This window comes from Xenopus laevis, chromosome 1S (assembly GCF_017654675.1).
Source record: "Xenopus laevis strain J_2021 chromosome 1S, Xenopus_laevis_v10.1, whole genome shotgun sequence".
In the NCBI taxonomy this organism is placed as follows: domain Eukaryota; kingdom Metazoa; phylum Chordata; class Amphibia; order Anura; family Pipidae; genus Xenopus; species Xenopus laevis.
In genome coordinates, this window is record NC_054372.1 from 46383291 (window position 1) to 46407212 (window position 23922).

Sequence of the window (23922 nt, forward strand, 5' to 3'; positions counted from 1 at the left end):
AGATAAACATAACACAGTTCTTTATGGGTTTGAACGATAGAATATTTACACTTTCAATCCACACTTAATATCTGTACATGGAAATTATTTTGTTTGTTAATGCAGTGAAACAGTAAGCATTTCCATATGATACAGAATGTAAGACTGACAAATGCAAGTGCAATGTGCAATGTGCATTATGGAAACAAATGTGTTTTTTTTTTACCCAAAATGCAGCTTTTCCCCCCACCAGAATTTCAGTGTAATAGAGGGCACAATATCATCAGGAATAAGTCATATGTTTTAGGAGTGGGAGAGGAAATCCAAGGAGACATGGTTAGAACATATACATACAGCCTTCCCTATCAAAATCTGGAAATTCGCAGCCAATGTGCCACAATGTTTGTGCTGTGGGGATCCTTTCATTGTTTATACCAGTTTACCAGGAAAGAGCTTTTGTGAATCCAAATGAATAAAAAAATGTGCCACGATAGCCAGAAGAGAGTAGAGTGAACTATAATTATCAAGTGTATATACTGTAGTATGTCTTCCAATTTTATGTCTCCCACTTTACCCCTAAAAGGGTGGTTACCTTTAAGTCAACTTGTTTTAGAATGGCTGATTCTAAGCAACTTTTCAAATGGCCTTTATTTTTATTTTTTATTTTTTTATAGTTTTGGAATTTGCCTTCTCCTGACTCTTTCCACCTTTAAATTTGGGGTCACTGACCCCATCTAGGAAACTAATGCTCTGTAAGGCTACACATTTATTGTTATTGCTACTCTTTGTTACTCATCTTTTTATTCAGGTCATCTCATATTCATATTCAAGTATTATATTCAAATCAAGGTATAGTTGCTCGGGTCATTTTGATCCTAGCAACCAGATAGCTGAACTTGCAAACAGAAAAATAACTCAAAAAACACATATAATAAAAAATTAAACCCAACTGTCAATTGTCTCAGAATACCATCCAATATATCGTACTAAAAGTTATTCTAAAGGTGAACAACCCCTTTAATGTTCCAATACCCTATTTAATATTTTCCTTTTGTTGTGCACTCTTGTATGTCTGCCACATGCAGGACAGCCTTAGCACTTGGGCAAAAGCTTTATTTAAAGGAAAACTATACTCCCAAAATGAATACTTAAGCAACAGATAGTTTATATGACTTTAAGTGGCATATTAAAGAATCTCACCAAACTAAAATATACATTTAAGTAAATATTGCCCTTTTACATCTCTTGCCTTGAACCTCCATTTGTGATGGTCTGTGTGCTGCCTCAGTGATCACCTGACCAGAAATATTGCAGCTGTAGTGACGGGCGAATTTCTCCAGTTTCACTTCGCAATGATATTTTCGAATTTCCCGCGAAACTCGTGAAACGGGCGGAAAATTAGTGAAACACTAATTTTGACCCCAGTGGCAATTTCACGCCACCGACATTGGACACCCTTTAAAATGAACCGTCGGAAACCGTCAACGGCGTCAAACATTTTTTTACGCCAGCAAATTGTTGCGCCAAATAAATTCACCCATCACTGTGCAGCTTTTACTGTAACAGGAAGAAGTGTGGAAGCAAAAGACAGAACCCTGTCTATTAATTGGCTCATGTGACCTAACATGTATTGTTTGTGTGTATCTAGGATCCCACGGGACGGCCCTAATTTTTTAAAATGGCAATTTTATTAATGATTAATGATTACCCAATGGCACATACTACTTAAAAAGTATATTATTTTGACAATGGTTTATTTACATGAAGCAGCATTTTACATATGAGCTGTTTTATGCAATATATTTTTACAGAGACCTACATTATTTAGGGGGTATAGTTTTCCTTTAATCACATCAGTAAATCAATAGGAGACCCACATGCCTTGCTTGGACAGAACCCCAAACATCATGCATTTTATTTAATCCTCTTTTTCAAGATCAGATTTGCTTTAACTGAAAACAATGTTGCATTTTAGCCAAGGGGGAAAAATGTCATACAGTATTTTCATTTACTTTTTACTGTTAAACTAAAAAACAGAAAACTTTTACACTGCTGAATTATACGCCAGCTGCAGTACAGTGTGTAGGGAAGAGGGAAAACACCCTGTATTTTTGCCATATCACGAATATATATGGACACTCCTGCTGTAAATATTCTATTAGCAGGAACACTATAAACACTGTACAACAGCTTAGCAGGCAATAAATAACGGAGGCTATCCCAGTGGAGTTTTCATCCTCCTCTGCATATACCACAACTGAAACAGAGATTATAAAAGTGGATGGACAACTGGAAACCTTTATCATAAATGTCAACACAAGTACAGGTATGGGACCTGTTATCCAGAATGCTCCGGACCAGGGCTATTCTGGATAATGGATCTTTCCATAATTTGGATCTTCATACCTTAAGTCTACTAGAAAATCATGTAGACATTAAATAAACCCAATAGGCTGGTTTTGCTTCCAATAAGGATTAATTATGGCTTAGCTGGGATCAAGTACAAGCTACTGTTTTATTATTACAGAGAAAAAGGAAATCATTTTTAAAAATTTGGATTATTTGGATAAAATGGAGTCCATGGGAGATGGCCATTCCATAATTCAGAGCATTCTGGATAACAGGTTTCTGGATAACACATCCCATACCTGTATATGAAATCTGCCCCATGAATGAGCAGCAACAAAGAAATAACATGCTAGCAGCAAACTATAGAAAGAGTGATATATATATAGTGTTCTGCTGGAAATGAGAGTCAACATCTTTTCCTAATATCAGCAATGCATTGATTGGAGAAAGGCAGAAAGTTTGACATTAGAACCCACAGCTGGTAGAAATGTTCTCCATATGTAAAAGAGGTGAGGCTTAACTTTGCACAGATGTGACCTTTGTGACTGGGACATGGAGAAAGAGTCTATGGCACAGCTGGGGAATATATATATATATTTATTGCTACATTCCTTTACAAGTAGAGCCCTTCTGATGGACTTTTTTGGGTTGCAATCTTAGATTTAAAATGCAGTTTTCCACTACATTGCATAAAATATGGTTTTGCCAAGAGGCTTATCTGCAAACTATATTTGTGTTACTGGTTCAACTACATATGGGGGACGCAGAAAATTAATTTGACTTTTACTGATTTTAAGAGACTTTAAGGCCAACCAGTTAAATGGAGCATTAAGTAGGGAAACTGGGGACCTCATAAGTTCTGCAGCTCAGGCTGGGCTCAAAAAATATCCCTGCACTGGGACTTTAATGATCTTCCACAAATGTACTTGCTAACAACTGTATGTAGAAACCACATAGAAAAATAGCCTATGACAGCAGATGGAAACCATTTGGCAGAATTACAATGTTTACTTTTTCCATTATAGCCACATTTTTTCACTAACGATATACAAAAGAGCACATCCCCTCTATTCACATTGTATGGATCTCCTGGGCATATTCATTCCGTGTAGTTTGTACAGCATTGCCAACACGTGCTATTTTATAAATACATGGAAGTAATAATAACTCGGAAAAGGGTGGTGGGCGTTAATTTGTGTCTATGTACCCCGAAGCATTAGCTCTGCTTGGATGACTGTAAGTTGCGTCATTCTGATTTTTGGGATCACTTAAGACATCGTGTAACTTTTCTATATTTAATTTTATTTTCTTTTACTGGAAAGCTGGGCAATGATTGCAAGTCATGTGTGTATTTGTAGCCTACAGTGGCCTGAAAAAAAGAAATGGAATAAAATGGCAGATTTGGAATAATTTTGTTGTCCAGACGTTCTGTATTATTCACTTCCTGCTCACACACACAATAAAAAGGAACATCAGTGAATTTCTCCCAAGTGCCACATTATATCACAGTTTTATATGGACGTTCAAATGTCCTGCCTTTGTGAATGAATTTATTAGAAATATCTGGCATTAATGTATTTTATTTTCAGGAGTTGTTTTTGAAGTTGTTTTTATAGAACCTTTTAATGTTCTACTATAGGTGCAAAGGTGCACAGGGGCTGTATACCATAGCAACCAACCAGTATTTAGTTTAGGTGCAATAAAAGCAAAGGTTTGATTTGTTAGTATGGGCTATTCACCTGGCTGCAATTATATTTAGTAAACAAAAGACAGGAAAGTATGCTTTTTCATACTTTTGTAATAGCCAATGTTCTTAACTGCAATTCAATAATTTCTATTTTAATGATCTTTTCCTCTGCCTTTTTTCCATGGGTGATAGTGAGCAGTATTTCCATTGCACCCTGTTTGTGGGAAAGTTAAAATTAAGTATTCAAGGAAGTAGGTTCAAATCAAAATCTCAGTAATCAGCATCCTTGCCTGCAAATATTGCTGCAGATACTATATTCTGCCTTTTAAATAAAGAATTAGATTTTTAGGAATGTGCACCACTTCCATGCTGCTGCTGTGTATAAAGACATTTATGATATGAATACAGGCTGATAATGGAAGGTAATTGGGTTATGTTAACCAGGGACTTAGCCCTAGACCCATAGTCATCAGTGCAAGTTTAGGACGTAGCTTCTATTTTTCATTCTTGTGGGCCTTACAGCACACCCTGCTATCTTAAATGTATTATTACCTTAAAGGGGACCCGTCGCCCAAACCAAATTATCCAAATCCTATTTTATCATGTTAGTCAAGCAAAATGAACTTTAATTACACTGTATACATTATTTGAATATTGTTTCCATCAGTCTGGGAACTCATAATTATAGCAACCAGGAAGGAGCCATTTTGTGGACATTGTTATTAAGACAAGCCTTGTATCATCTCAGAATCTTGTTTGTGCACCAGGGGACAGGGACCCAATGTCCATCCCCATGCCCTGGTACACAATTAAATCGTTAAGAGAGCTGGGGGAATTCAGGGAGAGCAGTGACATGTAGGAAGTGCTGATTGGAAAGTGAAAGTAATTGTCTGCCCCGCCTCTATGCCACTGGCATAGAGGAGGGGCAGACAATATTTGATTGACAGCTGATATTTTTAAATGAGTTTACAACAGCTATGAATGCTTTAATAAAAAAAAGAAATTCGATTTCATATTTAATTTAAAAAGGACTTTTATTATACAGATTTTTATGTCTGGGTGACGGGTCCACTTTAAAGGAACAGTTCAGCGAGAAAATAAAAACTGAGATAATAGATAGGCTGTGCAAAATAAAACATGTTTCTAATATAGTTAGTTAGGCAAAAATGTAACGTATAAAGGCTGGAGTGACTGGATGTCTAACATAATAGCCAGAACACTACTTCCTGCTTTTCAGCTCTCTTGGTTTACACTGACTGGTTACCCGGCAGTAACCAATGAGTGAGTTAAGGGGGGCCACATGGATCATATCCCCTCCGTGACTACTTTTTCTATGTAGCACCTGCCACTAGTGATGGGCGAATCTGTCCCATTTCACTTTGCCGAATGATTTGCAAAGCACGAAAAATTGTGGAACGCATTGAAGTCAATAGGTGTCAAAATCATTTTGATGCGCAACAATTTTTGACGCGAGCGACAATTTTTATAAGCGCATTTATTTTGTCCAAATGCATTAAAGTCAATGGGCCTCTGAAAAATGTTTGAAAGTTTATGCACCCGCTAATTTTGACCTAATTTCACTTTGTAGGGGACTCTGATACTGACAGTTATGGAGCTAAATATAAAAATAAAAAAAATAATCGGGCATGCCAAAACCTAGGAACCTAGCCCTCTCACAGCCCCAGACCCAATCACAGCTGCAAATCCAACTCTACACCACTGATATTAAAGGAAGGCTACGGAACTCCAGACTCAACACTCATGATCATTGCACCAAAAACATTTCTTGATAACATTCTCAATCAACTGGCAAAGAGGAGCTATCTTTTAAGATATATCAAAAAGCCTGATTTATTAAAGTATTATCAATAAGGTAAATATCTAATAAACTGTCTGTCAGATAACATTCCATTCTAGGGAAGTACCCAAGCAAGAATGTATTTTAAGTTAACAGTATTTTTACCTTCAAAAATGTATTTTATTTTTGGTGTACCCTGTTTTCCAAGGACTGTTCTATAAGCTAGAATGATAAAATTCCTTACAGCCTGGGTGACATGGGAATGAAGCACCAAGAGTAGAGTGTCTGCAAATGACAGTAGGTTATTTATGGACAGACTAAATCCAGAACAGTGCAAGAAGATTTCTGCAAAGGTGACCACTTTAATGGGGGTAAAGTTGAATAGGACAGGGATAGGGGATTATTTATCTGAATATTTTCTGCTACAAACTCCGATCAAATCCGCTCATGCTTTTTATGCTTATTTGATATTGAATTTTCCCGAAAATTAGCTTTGTGGGAAAAAAACAGATTTTCAAGATTTTTGAGGATTTTATATGCGATTTTCACAATGTTTCCAGATTTTTTCACCCCGAAAACTCTGGCATTGCACGAATGCAGTGCACATCAAAAAATCATCGGGACTTCTCTCATTGACTTATATGCAACCTCAACAGGTCTGAGATGCCAGATTTTCAGATTTTTTAAAAGTCAGATTTTATAAAAAAAATTCACGAATTTTTCTTGATTTTTTTCATTCGGAATTTAGTATATAACCCCCTCGGTGTTTGCCTGCTTAAATTATTGATGATAACACCTGCCAACCTGTTGTTATTTTCATACAGGGAGTTGTACTGAAGGTCCTGGAAGGCAGGAATTAGGTCTATACACTAAAATATTTCTTACGGATTATATGACAATTGACAATTTTTAGACCACTCTGACACTAGGAAGCAAACATAAATGCCCTACCCTACAGGTAAACATGATTAATAAATGCAAAACAACAGAAATTTTAATTTGAAATTTGCAAATAGCAGTATATTTGCTTGTTTTTGGCAAAAATAAAAAACATGCTCTTTAATGCTTATGGAACAGACCAGGGTGAAATAAAAAGCCCATTGCTCTAATTCTGGGAAGCAACATGTGATAATTGCTGGATAATTGCACATGTTTGCACTTTTTTGACAGTTTTGCCATTTTTCATAAATTTTACTTTATTGGGCAAGTTCATCATCATTTGAATTTGATTTTTTACTGAAATTTGAGTTGGCAGCAACATTTGCCGATTTGAGTTTCGACAACTCAAATATAAAATAAAATTTGGCATCTAAAAGCTGTCACGTTCACATAGAAGTCAAAGATGTTGCATTAGCAAAATTCAAGCTATTAATTCAAAATTGGGCAGACACATTGAAAATAATGGGTAGTATTGGATTGCATTGCTCTCAGTTACTTTTTTATGTTTTTACTTAATTGAATTTATGGAATTCAAGTTTTTAAGTAAATTAGCACAAATACTTATATACTGTATACTATCCTTATACTGTGTTCCTTTATGCCAAGGCATCCTGGAGACATTTGCACATGATGCAAACCATCCTGTAATTTGGATATTATGTACCAAATACAAAGGGAAGATGAAGAGGTAGAATAAAACAAAAGCCCTATTCAAAGTATTTCAGAGCTGACCAACCTGTGCTCTCCACAGCCTGAACAGTTTATTTGCCCTGGGCCGCTGCACAGCCATTTCCTCCTAGTAAGAATCATTCATTAAAAAACAGTCATAATGTAGATCTTTTGTCAGGAACAGTAAATGCATCAACTTTATGGGCAGAAGTTTATCAATTCAAAGGTGACACTGTCGTTTTTAGATGTGTTGTTTAGGTGCCCTTTAATAATGGACGTACTCTCATTAATAAGAGTTGCTTTAAATTTTTTTCATCCCTTTTAAAAGATCCTTTTTTTAAAGCTGCTTCCTGTTTAGCTCCATGAATGCAATGCTCCTATTGCTTAAAGGAGAAGGAAAGGCATCATACACTAGGGGGTGCCAAATGTTAGGCACCCCCAAGTGATTTTATTGACTTATCTGAAACCCCGGCCTAGTGCTCCAATCAGCAGAAAACTGCATCGGACCGGGGTTATACCGGGGTTATACCAGTGAGCACCACAGAGGCACAAATATCACGTGGCAGACGCATGCTCAGTTGAACAAAATAGCTGACTTTTTGGTTAAAGTTCGGTTATTAGTTCTACTGCGCATGCACAGCCACGCGAAGAAAAGAGGAAGACGGAGGAAAATTGTCCGTGGTACTCACTGGTATAACCCTGGGCCGGTGCAGTTTTCTGCTGATAGGAACACCAGCCCGGGGTTTTAAGTAAGTCAATACAATTACTTGGGGGTGCCTAACATTTGGCAGCACCAAGTGTACGATGCCTTTCTTTAAAAACGCATTTGATTCTACAGCCTCTTTGTTGATGCAGTTTCTTGTAATATTGGATTATAAATAGTAATTACAATCTCTGTCTTTAATATCTCTGTTCCCACATGCAAGCATTTACATCTTGTGGCTTTTTTTTTCTATGTGTAGAACTACAACATCCCAAATAACCAGAGCCAAGAGTGCCATATGTACTGTATGCAGTCATTCACACACTTTATTAACTATTATTCCAATGTTGCAGTAATGTGGCTAATAATAGCAACTTGTACTTGTAACATGAAACAGTATAGTGACAGGTGGAAGTACATTTTATAATGCAGATATATTCTGATTTATATTCCATTTATATTACTCTACATACACAATAATAAACAGACATAGCCAAAGTGCTAACTCAAGCTATCCATAATAGTTAATGGAAATTCCTTTTGGGATAACACTGGCTGCATCTTTGTGACTTCATACAGTAGCTTACTGTTTTGCTCAGGATGAGATTAGCATACAATGCCCACAGGCATGAATAGCAAAGACAGTGTCTTACCTTAAACACGATGATAGGGATGTCAATAACAATGTAAATGAGGTCTCCTAGGGCCAGGCTTGCTATCAGGGCATTTGGGCCATTCCTCATACATTTGTTCTGGTAAATGATCCTAAGCAGCGTTGCATTGCCAACCATTCCGATAATGAAAATAGTACATGATAGGATTGTGTTTATATATTTAAAGACGTGGTTAATCTTCGTTTTTTCTGGGCACAAATCAGCCGATCTATTTCCTTTTCTCACCGGTGAAGTGTGACTCCGATTTAGCATCGTGAAATCTGTACTGGCATCAGTCCGATTTTGGTAGTACTCCCCAAAACTGCTGCTGACCGCAATTCCAGCCAACACCAGCAGCACGGTGAATCTCAAGATGTTTCCTCCCATCTTGATTTTTCTTTTCTCGATTAAGCAAAATGAAGTATTTTCTTATATCAGTATTCTGGTCGTTGCCCTGAAAAGTAATATACTGTTTTAGCACACAAACCAATATGTACAATTCAGTTGCATTTTTCACAAGATAGATTACATTTTTTATTAGAGTTGTAATTAGGCATTGTATTCATGGGAAAAATGTATGTAGACACCATGATTAGTTTCTTATTTCTTTTGTCTTTTAGATAACTATTATGCGCACTATTAAAAATAAATAATCCCCCTTGGAACTGTAAATTCAAAGCCCAATTAAAAACATGTTTTGAATTAAGTGATGTCCTAATATTAATCATTGTATGAGTCACATGGTTTGCTTAGGAACATCCATTTGGCTTACTGCCTTACTGGGAAAAAGGAGGTCTCAGATGGTTTCCCAACAAAGGAGCACTCTATTCCTTCAAAGGCAGGCAGAAGGAAGGGGCATTAATGTCAAAAAAAAGCTAAACCTCCATTGGATCCTGACCTGCATTCCCCAAATTTACCCTTCAAGTAAAAGTAATACTGGTGCCTTCCATTATATTATATAGCACCAGTTAGTAACATCGGTCTTAAAACATAAATTGAACAAAGAAATGAACCATTAGGAATAGATAGATTTTTCTAACCCCAGCAGCCACAACCTTTTAGCTGGGCCTATTTTGTTGCATAATGATGTCATTTGCCCTGAAGCACTTACAGCCTAACAACAAGACTGCATGGACATTGGGAAGGTGTAGGAATTCTGCCACTACTGGATCAGCCAATTACTTTCAAAAATTCTTCTGCTTTGAGTAACCATTTCCAATCAGATTCTGGTCATGCAGAACTGTTGTTTAGTTATGCGACAAATTGGAAATGGGTGGTTTTCACCAAATATGGTAAGTGACAACACTGGCCAATTATCTCACAATGTGAAGCCAGCTTTAACCTTGGCTCACTTTGTGCTGATCTTACAAGGATTAGAACCATGTCCTCGACAGAAGAACATAGTCATGTTTCCATCCCAAATGGAGTTATTTTGGAGGCACAATTGAAGCTGTAAGTGCAGACTGTCCCCTACAAACGTCATTAAGGGTATTATTTATCAAAGTCCGAATTTATCTCAATATTTTCTGCTACAAACTCTGATCAAATCCACTCGGTTTTTTACGCTTATTTATTATTACATTTTCCAGAAAATTTGCTTTGTGGAAAAAAAAATTCGATTTTTGTGATCTTTTCGGATTTTTCCTCCAATTTTCACATTTGTTCGGATTTTTCACCAGAAAACTCAGATTTTTTATGCTTTTTGTCCTGAAAACTCAGCAAATTTCGGGGTATTGCATGAAACCCATCAACAAAAATCATTGGGACTTCTCCCATTGACTTATATGCAACCTCGACAGGTTTGAGATGCCGGATTTTCAGATTCCATCCTCGGGGTTTAATAATAAAGTCAGATTTTATAAAAACAGATCAAGATTTTTTCATGCTTCTTTTTGTAGTAGACCAGTAAGTTTAGCTGATCAGCAATATTGCCAGTATCCAGTAAAGCTGTATTTATTCTAGATAACTTTTTGCTAATGGGAGAACTTTGTACTTTGCCTCCAGAGCATCAAACTATAACATTTAGAAACTCAGATTGGTTGCTATAAGATCTACTTTTGTGCCCCAGTATTGTGAGCCCCCACAATTAAAACCCTTTCAAGAAAAAAAAATTGAAAGTAAGGGAAGACTGCAATGGGAAAATAACTTGCATGAAGTTATTAATACACTGAGGGATGCATCTGAAGAAGAGTTGGCAGAAACCTTGCCCTAGAAAGCTGAAAACCTCAAAACAATTTTAGCTCTCACTTCTATTTATTATACTGGTTTAGAGATAGAAGCCTTAGTACATAGATAACAATGAAAGGCACTGTCAGCGCTTCTAGCTGTGGTGTGATTAAATAAGCTTGCTATTCAAACATACTATCTCAGATATTTCATACAGGCTTATCCTGGAAGTGCTGGTTCAAAGGCAAACTATAAACTGTGGAGCACTGGCTAGTGTTTTTGTAAACCTGAGGAAGGGAGAGGCAGCCCACTGAAACATCATGAACTCCATTCACTTTCTTCACTATGTAGGAAAATAAACTAGGGTATTCGCCAGTCCATGTTGCAGAGCTTTCCTATTACTTTGCACTGGCTAGTCTGGCTCAGCACCGTTTGTAGACACATGAATTATTATCGTGTTACCAAAGTCACTTGGTACTTCCCTGGCTGACTAGTACAATATGTCATAAAACATTAGAGCTTGAATACAGTACGGAAACATGCCTTAGTTAAATTCTGTGTATTATACAAATAATTGTAGCTGAGACTTAATATGAATTATTTTTATCCTGTTTTATGTGACTATAAGGGAGACTTTTTATGCCTTTCCCCTCTTTCTTTTTTGCCCTTTCCTAAAGGCTGCATTGAACTGCTCAAGCTAAATATTTTTCACTCTGGGAAACATGTTCGCTATAGGCTACAGAATATCCGCATTGCTATTAATAAGCATGAAAGCAGAAAGCTCCAGCAGGACAAGCAATCAAAGGCATTCAGTCACATATCATGCAGCTTTAGGCTATTCCCTAAGGTAGCTGTAGCCATTCTGTAGCCTGCGGACTCCCAGCATCTCCCAACAGCCTGTCCTGTTTGTTTTACTTTAGCAAATGTATGGGCAATTGGCAGATATCCTCCCAAGGAGGAGCTCACTTAACCATCCAAAAGTTGTGCAACTTATTCCTTAACATAAACTCCTGCCAATAAATAATTAAGGCTCTCTGACAAGGTTAAGAAACAGTTCTAAAAGAGCAAAATGTTCTGCAAAATACATCATCCTTCTCAGAATATACTAGGGAGGGGGGCAGGCGTTGTGTTTTGTGTAAATCTATGTAGATGTAAAAGGGCTGCAATGGTCATTGGAATTATTTGGGAATGGAATATCCAGTCCCTTTGGGAGTTGAAGTTAAAGATTTCTCTCTCCTGTTTTCTCGTGCTGTTCTGCAGTGTCCATTTGCAAAAAGCACGGAAGTTGGTTGCATTTTTACTGTGGGTTAATGTTATATTTGCCATATTTTCTCTCACAAGAACTCATGCATTACCTGTCTGTAGAGTTATTAGAAGGGACTTTTATATATTTCTATTCAATCTTAGAGTTTACAATATCCTGTCTGTCTCTGTGTCTGTCTGTCTGTCTATATATTTGTCTGTCTTTCTAACTCTCCATCATCTAACTATGATCTATCTATCTATCTATCTATCTATCTATCTATCTGTCTATCTATCTATTGCTGTCTGTCTGTCCGTCTGTTTGTCTAAAACAATATACATTAACAAAGCAAAAACAATGCAAAAAACATAGGCAACAACCACGGCAGAAAACAGCATCCCTGCTACCCAAAGGAATAAGTGCCACTCTCTTTCACTGCAGAAAGTTTTCAAGTCCCTTAAAATTACTGTTTGTTCAATACGAAAGAGAATTCTTACTTCAGTCTGTGATAAAACCCAGAAACAGGCAAAAAAAAAAAAACAACCTAACTAAGCTTCAAAACAGCAAATTTCATTCTGAAAATACCCTTAACCTTAAAAAACCTAAAGCTAGAAATATTCCCTGGCAATTGCAGTTATTTTGAGATTACATTTATTTAACCTAATAGGGCTACGAAGTTAATAAAGGCAAATCATTTGGGGATTAATATTAATTTTCGCAGTTTGCACCCAAAAAAAAAGCCATAAACCCTGCTGGGTATGGTTAGAATCTAGCAAACATGTTGCTTTCTCTCTTAACTGCCAGTGATGGATAAACCAACACTGTAATGAGTTTTCAAGATGCCCAGGTTTAATGTAGCAAACACCCAGTGATAGAAGTACAAAGAATTTAACATTACCATGTAATGAAGCCGGGTGTCCAATACAGTCCTTTTATCCCAGATTGCTATGATGTCAATGCAAGTGAATATGACTGAGCACACACATAGGGACTGCAAGCGGACAACTTCTATCCAGCAGGCTCTCCTCTCCCACCTCAATCCACTGCAATACTAAGACTGCACTCCTAGCTCCATCTGATCTATCCTGTCACAGAACTCCGGCTGGGTGGGATGTATAATCTCCACCTCCTGTGCAAGACAAAGAGGGAGAGGGGAAATAAAATGCAGCACACGCTGATCCCCTGCCAACCTCAAACACATACAAAAAAAAGTCTCTGCCTTCAAGGCAAAGAAGGAGTTGAGTTCCTTAACCATTTCCTCGCTGTGCGTTGCATAACCCTGATTGATAGTAAAATCTCAGTATGCCATTTAGTATAGGAGCTTATGGCTGGAGACTTTGTGGAGTAGGCTGTAAGATAAGAGTGCAGAATGAACCAGACAGAAATGTGTTAACATTGTTTAAACTGATTTCTTAAAATATTTAACTTTAGAATAACTAGTACACGTACATGGGTTCCAGATGCGTTTGTAAATTCAATTACAAGAAAAATATTAGAGTTCCCGTCCTTATTGAATGGGGATAAGATAAAAAAGAAAAAAAAAATATATATATTCAGTATAACTCCAACTGAAAAAGCATCGCATAGATGTGCACAACATTTCTCTGTAGCCAACTCCTGCCGAACTGGCCCTTCTGGTAAAATAAAAACATTTCATTCCTTATAAAATACACAGCAAAGTACATGTGCCTCAATAATATTTCATTATGTTTAATCCCCAACATGTATGTCTAATGTATCATATGATCATGTGCATTTAATATGTATAATATTTCTCTTATTATTGTTATGTTGCACACATTCTTAAAGTAGTACACCTTAGAATTAACTTACTTAGTTGAATGTGATATGCAAATGCAATTTTCAGTTTGTCTTCATCTACCTTTTCATTCAGCTCTATGTAATTGCATGCTGAGATTATATTTCACTCACATCCATCCCTATCCCAGTGGAACTTAAGGCCCCCATACACAGGCCAATAAAAGCTGCCGACAGACTGAGTCGGCAGCTTATTGGCCCGTGTGTGGGGTCATCAATATCCCCTATCAATATCTGGCCGAAAGTCGTTAAAAGTGGTTAAAAATCCTGTCGGATCGCGGCCACGTCTGTGCATTTATGAGGTCCTACGATCCGACAACCTGTATTGGATGCATTATGATCCAATCATTGGGCCCTAGGGCCCACAATCGGATCAGCCCGATATCGCTCACTTCAATGTGGGCATATCGTGGAGAGATCCGCTTGTTTGGTGACATCTCCAAACGAGCGGATCTCTACGTCTATAGCCACATTTACAGGCTAAGGTCCCTTTTACAATCACATACAGGCACTGCGGTTCCTTTTATCAGAAACCAATGCCTGCCTCCATGCTGACCTCTGGCTGCACAGTGTAGATAAAACATTTTTTTTACTTGAATCAGTCTTTATCTCATATTCAAGTACTATAAATAATTTGTTTCCACTTATATCCCCCCCCCAATATACTCTTATATGTCCACAGAGTGTTATTTTGTCCCATGGAAACCTCTCCATGCCTACCACTATATACCACAATATGACTGGGCTTCCATGTTAACAGCATTCAGGTTACACTTAACAGCTCCAGGTTCAGTTGCCAAAGGCATTTGATGGGGAGCACCCCCTCTCCCAGTGCCAATGAGCATTTTATGAGGCTGTTTATTACTCTCCCATTCCTGTTGACATGCTTTATATCATTACTACAGCGAGCATAGCTAAACTATTACTGTAAAAAACATGAACTATATGCCACAAACCTATTGTATATGACTCACCTGCTTGGTGATGTTTAGCTACAGTGGCAACAATGAAAGCATGCTCAATCAAGTCAATCAGACAGTCTCCTGTTAGTAACTATAGTAACTAAGGATTATTATATATATACATATAAAATATATATATATATATCTATATATATATATATACACACAAATTATGCACACATAGATCATAGGCAATTCAGACCCTGTCTTTACAGGATCTGTTTCCTACCCCTCCACTTTCCTGCTGCTATACCAGCATGTTAAGCTAGACGAATACCATTTACAAACAGCTTGCAAACGTACCTGATGTTTTAACATTCTGTACATTCCTCTACTCTTTTGTACTTGTGTCCCAGCATGCTTAAAGGAACAGTAACAAAAAAAATGAAAGTGTTTTAAAGTAATAAAAATATAATGCAGTGTTGCCCTGCACTGGTAAAAGTGCAGTGTTTGCTTCTACTATTTGCTGTGTAGCAATGGGGCAGCCATTCAAAGGAGAAAAGGCTCAGGTTACACAGCAGATAAGTTTTGTAGAAAATAAATGGTGTTATCTGTTATCCACTATTAACCTGTGCCATATAGCCTTTTTTCAATTTCCGCCATTGCTACACAGCAGCTTGTTTATATGAACTATAGTAGTGTTTTTGAAACAAACAGATCAGTTTTGCCAGTGCAGGGCAACAGTATACTGTATGATATTTTCATTACTTTAAAACACTTTCATTTTTTTTGGTGTTACTGTTTATTAGAAGGATAACAATTAAAAACTTATACAACATAAATAAGCATAAGCACATAGGTAAGTTATTCCTGAACAGAACATTGGCAATTTAGGAAACACTTTCATAACAGATTATAAATCCCCGCTTCTCCTTAACTTCCCTGTATGTTTATTTAGAAAGAACACATAAAAGACAAACCATAAGATTTCATAATAACTGGATGTAATTTTTCAATCGAGATACAAAGTTTAATTCTATGAATCCCTTTGCTTGTCTTAATTTAAACATGTAATGCCTATAATTGAGTGCCCCCAAGGCAAGAAATGCGCAAGGTTTCCCTAGTGGAAATAAATCATTTTTATTCTGCACTAATTTCTACAAGTGGAAACTATTTCGTGCCAGTCTCCTGTTTGCAAATTGGTTGCATTACCACATCCTTAAGTTGAGAGTTACCGCCATGCAACTGCCATAAATATTCCATAAATATTCCCTTAATGCCCAAGACATTTAGACTGTAAACTCTACGGGGCAGGGACCTCCATCCTTTTGTCTCTTTGACAATAAGCACTTAAAAGAGAAGGAAAGCTACGGAGGCATTTTATTGCCAATGGATTAACCACAATTGTGCAAGCTATAACACTATATTTATTTTGTAGAATGTTTTACCATACCTGAGTAAAAAGCTCTAGAAGTTCTCTGTTTGTTTAGGATAGCAGCTGCAGTATTAGCTCACTTATAGCTCTGGGCTCAGATTACAGCAGAGAAGGGGCAGAGGAACAAACTGAGCATGCTGACGCCCTAGCCCTGGGGGTTTAAGCTGAAGGCAGGAAGTCTGATACAGAAGCCCATGTGTACACAATAGAAGGAAAGAAATGCAGTGTTTCTTTTGAGAGAGGACTCAGAGCAGCATTACTTTGAGGGTTTACTGGTATATTTAGGTGGACCTTTCTGATAAGGCTTATTTAGTTTTAACCTTTCCTTCTCCTTTAATATGTAATGTAACTATACTTTATATACGTGTATACTTTATATGTGTATTGTATATGTGTATTGTATTTTTGTTGTTATTTACTGTCTGCCGTACAGTGCTTTGCCTTTAAAGAGCGCTATGGAAATAACAATTATACATACATACAACAAACACTTAATTTCCTTTGACTTTCTTTGAGATAGATTGCAAGCCCAACCTTCATTGGAATAAATAAACTACACAGTCTGAGCAAACTCATTTTATAATTCTCAAGCCAAAACGCTGTCTATCATCCTGTCTGGATGCATATTTACACATACTGCAGTCCCTTTTGTTCCTTTTGTTGCATCATTATGTGCCCTAAAACTGGCGAGCCCTTTCACTCTCAAGCCTTTCATTTCTTTTGTTTACTATGCAGCAATAGGACCTGAGTATTCCACTAGCAAATACAAAAAAATCCTTTAGAACCGGATTTTCTTGGACAATAAATTACATTTTATTTGCAACACATTTTCATTTAATCCTATTAGCATGTTTTTGATATCTTGTTGAATGCAACATTTTGCATTGGGAGCTGGGTGCTAGCATTGCTCACAGACTGCCATGTAGCTTAGTTTTACCAAACAGTAAACCTTACAAAAATAGCAGAACATTACACACTACTTAGGAGTCAACATATTCTCGTCTAAACCTTGAATTTCACTTGCCATGTCCAAACCTGCCCAGGTGCCCCAGCCTAAACAATGCATCTTGTGTGGACTGTGTTGCTCTTTGCACTGTATAATGTAGTGTATGCAAAATGCAAATGGGAGAAATTGGGGACAAAAATCTCTATGGCCTTGGTGTCTGCTAGGTTACCAACTGAAGTTTTTCGTCTAAAGTGAACAATTTTTGTATTCATTTTATGAATATATATTTATATACAGTGTCAGACTGGGGGGCGGACTGACGGACTGCTATCCAGGGCCCCCCTTCCGGCCCCCACTGCTCCCCTATTGTGATGCGCCGATTCTCTTGACTCGCATGTACAGCCGGCACCACGCACATGCGCAAACGGCGCCACTTGGCTTTATTTGTAAGGCGCTGTTATGGAGCCGCAGCACTGTACAATGCATAAAAAGACCATATAAATAAAAGTGCAATATATAAAAATACCCACAGGGAGGACAAGTCACAATAAATACAATAAATTTACACAGAGCTCATATACGGGCACTGATCTTAAGGAAGCAGGAAAGGCAGTTAATGGTGGTGGGTGAATCTGTCTCGTTCCGCTTCTCCAAAAACGGCTATAAAGATAAGCGTGACGGGCGGCAGGGGGGTGGCATTGCGAACGCCGCCTCAGGCGGCATTACTTACCGAAACGCCCGTCTACTGTGCATGCATCTGCCCTGGGGAATCTGAAAACCAAAGAAGCAGTTAGAGGATTGCTCTGTGGTGCTCGCTGGGTGTCATATAAGTAAATATAATCACTTGGGAGTGCCAAACTTTTGGCACCTCTGAGTGTAAATTGCCTTTCCTTCTCCTTTAAGTGCTATGTGGTAAGAGACACAGTGGGTGGGTGGTTAACATACAGGCACAAATTGGAGGGGGAAAAGTGCAAAAGGTGAAGACATTGTCCAGGTACCAGGATTAGACTAATGTTCTAGTTCTCCAAAAGGTAGAAAAGGAGGTGACAGTGGATGTGGATGGTGTGAAAAGAAGATGGCTCTTAGAGGAGAGGAGAACCTGGCCAGGAACATAGTGAGACAAGTGAAGGAATGTAGTGAGGAGCAGAGATGTGAAGGGCTTTGAATGTTAGCAGAAGGATTTTTTCATGCTTTATCCTTTGCTTAACAGGCAGCCATGCTAAGGATTTTAGTTGGGGTTGAACAGGTTCCCTCTTAGGAGAAAGCAGGAGGATCCTGGTAGCAGAGTTAAATTGGAGGGGTGAGAGGTGGGAGTCAAGAAGAACAGTTAGTAGGAGATTGCAATAGTCTAAATAGGTTAGGATAAGAGCATGATTAGTGCTTTTAGTGGATTAGAGTTTGTTAAAGAAAGAGGCGTATCTTGGCTATTGTAATAAAAGCCGTACCTGGTGGTCTAGTGGGGGGGGACGGCAGGGACGCCTGCCACCCCCTCGGCGGGGACGCCCGCCACGCCGCTCCGCGCAATGACGAGAATTTTGAACAATATTTAAGGCTCATTAGGGCTGTGGGACTTGCCCGTCATAGGAGTTTGTTCTTGGTGCTGTTGCATTGTGCTATTCTGTGAATCCGATCTGTATCCTGTTTTGACCCCTGCCTGGCTTTTTCGACTATTCTGAATTCTGTAACCTGACCCATGCCTGAATACCTAATACTACCTCTTCTGCTAAATCCCTTCTGATTGATCTCCCGGTTTGACCCTTGCCTGCCTGACTATGCTTATTATCTGCCTGCCTCGACCCGGCCTGATCTGACGATTCTGTCTTACGCCTTGTACCACGACCTTCTGCCCAAAGACTTTGCTTACAGTTGTGCCCCTTTGCTTGTTTAGAACCTTTCGCCTCTCGTTTTAAGACCTGGTGGCATCTTAGTAGCTGAAGGCTCCTCCCTAGGCCAATGGCGGCTGCTACAGGCAGAAGCACGAGCCGAGACCAGGGTGCTTGGCATTTGTTCTAGATTCAGGGTGCCAACCATTACAGCTATATTGTGAAGGAAGAAGCAAAACGTATTGGCAGTAGTATTAATATGATTAAAAAAAAGTGAGGGACCCCCAAGAGCATACTGAATTAACATGGTTAATGCCCATACCATTAATAGTAGTAGTGAAGAAGGGATGGGCTAGGGTTGATTGTGTTACTCTGCTAAAAACACTTTATAATGTGTTGATGCCACCATGAACTGGTCATAAACTGGTCATAAAAACATCTACTGATATTCACTTACAGTCTATATGCTATAGGTATGCACCAGGATTCGGTTCAGGATTCAGCTTTTTTCAGCAGGATTCGGATTCTGATGAATTCTTCTGCCCGGCCAAACTGAATCTGAATCCTAATTTGCATATGGCCAAATCTCTTGCAAAGGATTCGGGGGTTCGGCCGAATCCAAAATAGTGGATTCGGTACATCCCTAAATATGCTATATGCTTAAATATACAGAAGAAGCTTACTTAGCGTAGACTGTATCTGTATCTGTTTGTTTGCTCTAAAATATAGCGTTTTTGGGGTGGCTGATTTTTTTATTGCCATTTAATTTCTGTTTATTTTAACTGAATTTGATTTATCTTGCAGGCATCTAAACTTGATGGAAATACCCAAGGAGATGGTAAACAAATGTATCATGTGCCCCAATTATTGATATATGCATGTAAACTTTGTGACATGGTAAAAAGCAGCAGGAGGTCAGACTATAAAATGTACTATTGTTTCTACTTTTTGGTGCTTGGTTTGAATTAGCATATGAAATCTTCACATAATTATATTTGAAAGCTGAACTTAATTAATTGTTCTGTCTGTTGGGACTGCATGCACCAATGAAGTTTAGAATGAGGTCAAGGCATTGTGTGGGTGTGTGTATAAACAAATACAAGAAGTCCTCTGCACTCAACCCATTAACAATATATTTAGAACATTGAGACATTTTGTGCCTTTAGCTACCAAAAACGCCTTACGCTTTAAACAAAACAGGGATTGTTTGTCCATATATTGCTGTGAGACTTCCTCCTCTGTAGTGACTCCCAGAGTAAGGGCAGTATGTTTATAGTAGAGGCCTTAACTCACTGCTCAGAGGACAACCAGCCTTCACCTCAACAAAGGGTCCTTCCCGTATCAGGGTCAAATTGGCAGTCCCACTTTACTCCACTGTAGTGTACTAACCTTACTCACTCTTACTAGTAAAGTCGCTACTCACTCATTGGCGCCACACAACCCCCTAATATTGTTCTAGCTCCATAGACTCCATTTTAATGAAATAATTAAAGAAAATAAAATGTATTTCCTTTTCTCTGCAATAATAAAACAGTACATTGTACTTGATACAATTAAGATATTGTTTCCTTACTGGAGGAAAAACAATCCTATTGGGTTTGATTCATGTTTAAACTATTTTTTTTTAGTAGACTTAATTTATGGAAATCCAAATTACAGAAAGACCAAAGCTGAAGTGTCCTTATTCACAAACATGTGTATGTGTGGTTAGAACAGCATTATTATTATTAACATGTATTTATATAGCGCCAACATATTGCGTAGCACTGTAAAGTAAATGTGATTATACAACTATATCACATGAATTATATACATAGACCATATGGAGTTACATATATCACAATCAATACCGGTACAAAAGGTGAGGAAGGCCCTATGCAGAAAGTGCTTACACTCTAAAGGGAAGGGAGTAATACACAAGGTGTGGGCAAGAATTAAGTGGGTGAGAAATGTGGTATTGTATGTGGTGTTGCATTTGGTAGTTAAGCAGAGTGAGGGTAGGCTTCTCGAAAGCAGTGCGTTTTCAGAGATTTCTTGAAAGCAGAAAGGTTGGGAGAAAGTCGGACAGACCGTGGGAGAGAGTTCCAGAGGAGGGGTGCAGCCTTGCAAAGTCTTGAATGCGAGCATGTGAGGAGGTAATGAGAGAGGAGTTGAGTAGCAGGTCAGTAGAGGAGCGTAGTAAGCGGTTGGGTGAGTATATAGAGATGAGTTCAGAGATGTAGGGTGGGGCAGAGCTTTGAATGTCAGGGTCATTAATTTGAATTTGATTATGAAAGGTAACGGAAGCCAGTGCAGGGATTGACAGAATGGCGAGGCAGAGGAGGAGCGGTTGCTGAGGTGTATGAGCCTTGCAACAGTGTTCATTATGGACTGGAGAGGTGACAGTCTCTGGAGGGGAAGGCCAATTAAAAGAGAGTTACAATAGTCTAGACGTGATATGACGAGAGAGTGAATAAGAATTTTGGCAGCTTCTTGGGTGATGAATGATCGTATATGTTCCTTAGGTGGACATAGCTTTATGCCATTCTGACAAGGCTGCTGTTCATGTGGTACTAGCCCCACTGCAAGGGAAATGAACAGCAGGTTTATGTTGAATCTGGAACATGGTAGAAAACCTGAAGGAAGGTCATTCTGCTTTCCAACAATTGTTTTCTTTCTAATACGTAGCAAACTGCCTAAAATTAGCAAGCTACATCTGCAAAAATGGTGTGCCCCATATATAAATAATATTTTCATATAAATCTAAAAACCAGGACAATAAAGTTCATTTAGCAACACTGATAAACTTTGGCACCTGGGCAAAGTGGGCAGTAACACTAGGGTTGTCACCTGTCTGGGTTTCACTCGGTATTTGGAAGGGCTGTCCGGGTGAAACCTTCCTGTCTGGATTTCCAAATTATGAAATCTGGGCAGGACATTGAAAATAATGACATGGCGATCAACCAATCACTGATCGCTATGTCATCAGTCTTGCCCCCAATGCCACTGCCCCCACCCCAACGTCACCAGCCCTGCCCCCGCCTCTGATGTCATCTGCCAACCAATCAGAAATTAGCCGGAACAGATAAATGGGGTATATGAACCTCAGTGGGTCATAAAAAATAACCACTCTCACAATTTTCAAGAACCTTAAGCACAAGAATATGTTTCTTCCTGACTGAGATAAGGTGTGTGTTTTAGCACAGTTATTGTGATATTTCATGCTCAACGTGCTGCATTCTGAAACAGGGAATGCAGCCTGAACTCACAAACAAGGCATATAAAAGCAGTATATGGTTTGTAACACCTTTAGAAGGATCCCTTCAAACACCCTTTTGTTAAAAGATCTAAAAGATGTGCTTCAGTTCTTCAAAGAAGCAATAATATCCCCATCTCTATAGGAGCAGAACAAGAAGACAAAGACAAACTAAAAGAGCTCACAATGATTTTCAAAATGTCCAAATACTGCAGTATACTGTTGCAGGAGACATAATAATTCTGGCAAGATGTTTATTAAAACAGTTGAAATACAGTAAGTTATTCACATTGCGCTGTGTATTAAAAAATGACAACTCTAGTTAAAACCATTAGTGCAGTGTACATTATCAGCTGTCTAGCTCCCAAATATCCCTTCATTTGCTGCAAGGTGACATATCATTGTTTTTATCATTGTGTCACCTAGTGTTTTCTTGGGGAAGCCCCCCATTCTGTGTAGTTTAGGTCCACCAGCTTGTAGTGATGTGCGGGCCGACCCGATTCCAGCGGGACCCGCGGGTCGACCTCGCACTGCTCCTCGCCACCTTCAAATGCCGGCATCCAACTTCCGGGTTCCGGTTTTATAGTCTCCCGTCTGCTCGCCCTGCCCCTTTTGTGACATCACCGGAGGGGCGGTGCGGTGCATGTCTATAAAAGGACCCCGGAGGCGCGGGTGCGAGCGGGCGGCAGCAGGGCAGGTTAGGTTTTCCTGACCCGCACACCACTACTAGCTTGTATGTTTCTGCACCGTCCAATCGATGCATAGAATACTCAGGCAGGGGTATGCTAAAAATGGTAACTCCGCCCTGTATGACCTTATGAACGTTGCCAATCATTGATGTCATTTTTGAGAAGTTGATTATGTCATTAAAATATAAATCTTAAAGGAGAACTAAAAATGAATACAGCTAAAAATTTCAATTTTTATATACTGAACTTATTGCACCAACTTAAAGTTTCATCTTCTGAATAGCAGCAATGATCCAGGACTTCAAACTTGTCACAGGGGGTCACCATCTTGGAAAGTGTCTGTGACACTCACATGCTCAGTGGGCTCTGAGCAGCTTCGGGGTTGTCGCAAATTATCAAGCAGAAAATGAAGTTGGCCTGTAATATAAACTGATCCTACAGGGCTGATTATTACATTTTGATGCTAATTGCACTGGTATATGTGCTGCCATGTAGTAATTATCTGTATTAGTTATCAGCCTTATATTGTGACATTTATAAACTATGGGGCAGATTTATCAAGGTTCGAATTGAAAATTCGAATTTTTAAATTTGAAATTCGAGTTTATTTTAGTGTAATGAGACTAGGGAATAGTCCAAATTCGATTTGAGTTTAAAAAAAAAAATGAGAAATTAGAAATGTTATCATGTACTGTCCCTTTAAGAATTTGACTATTCACCTCCTAAAACCTTCCAAATTGGTGTTTTAGCCCATGGGGGACCTCCTACAATCAAATTGGAGTTGTTTGGTGGACTTTTGAAAATGTGATTTAATTTAAAAAAAACAAATGTAAAAATCTTTTTTATTTTTTTGGGGGGAAAAAACTTCAATCGAATTCAATTAGAGTT

The 23922-nt window shown here is 38.4% G+C and overlaps 1 protein-coding gene across 1 annotated transcript in view; it reads right to left on the reverse strand.

The window, feature by feature from the left end:
• ednra.S (endothelin receptor type A S homeolog) overlaps positions 1 to 13228 on the reverse strand; it is a 58209-nt gene extending 44981 nt beyond the window's left edge. The window contains 2 exon segments of the mRNA NM_001097688.1: positions 8778 to 9231; positions 13085 to 13228. Coding sequence (NP_001091157.1) covers positions 8778 to 9164 — 387 coding nt within the window. The 5' untranslated portion in view covers positions 9165 to 9231; positions 13085 to 13228.
• Between the last annotated feature and the right edge of the window lie 10694 nt (positions 13229 to 23922).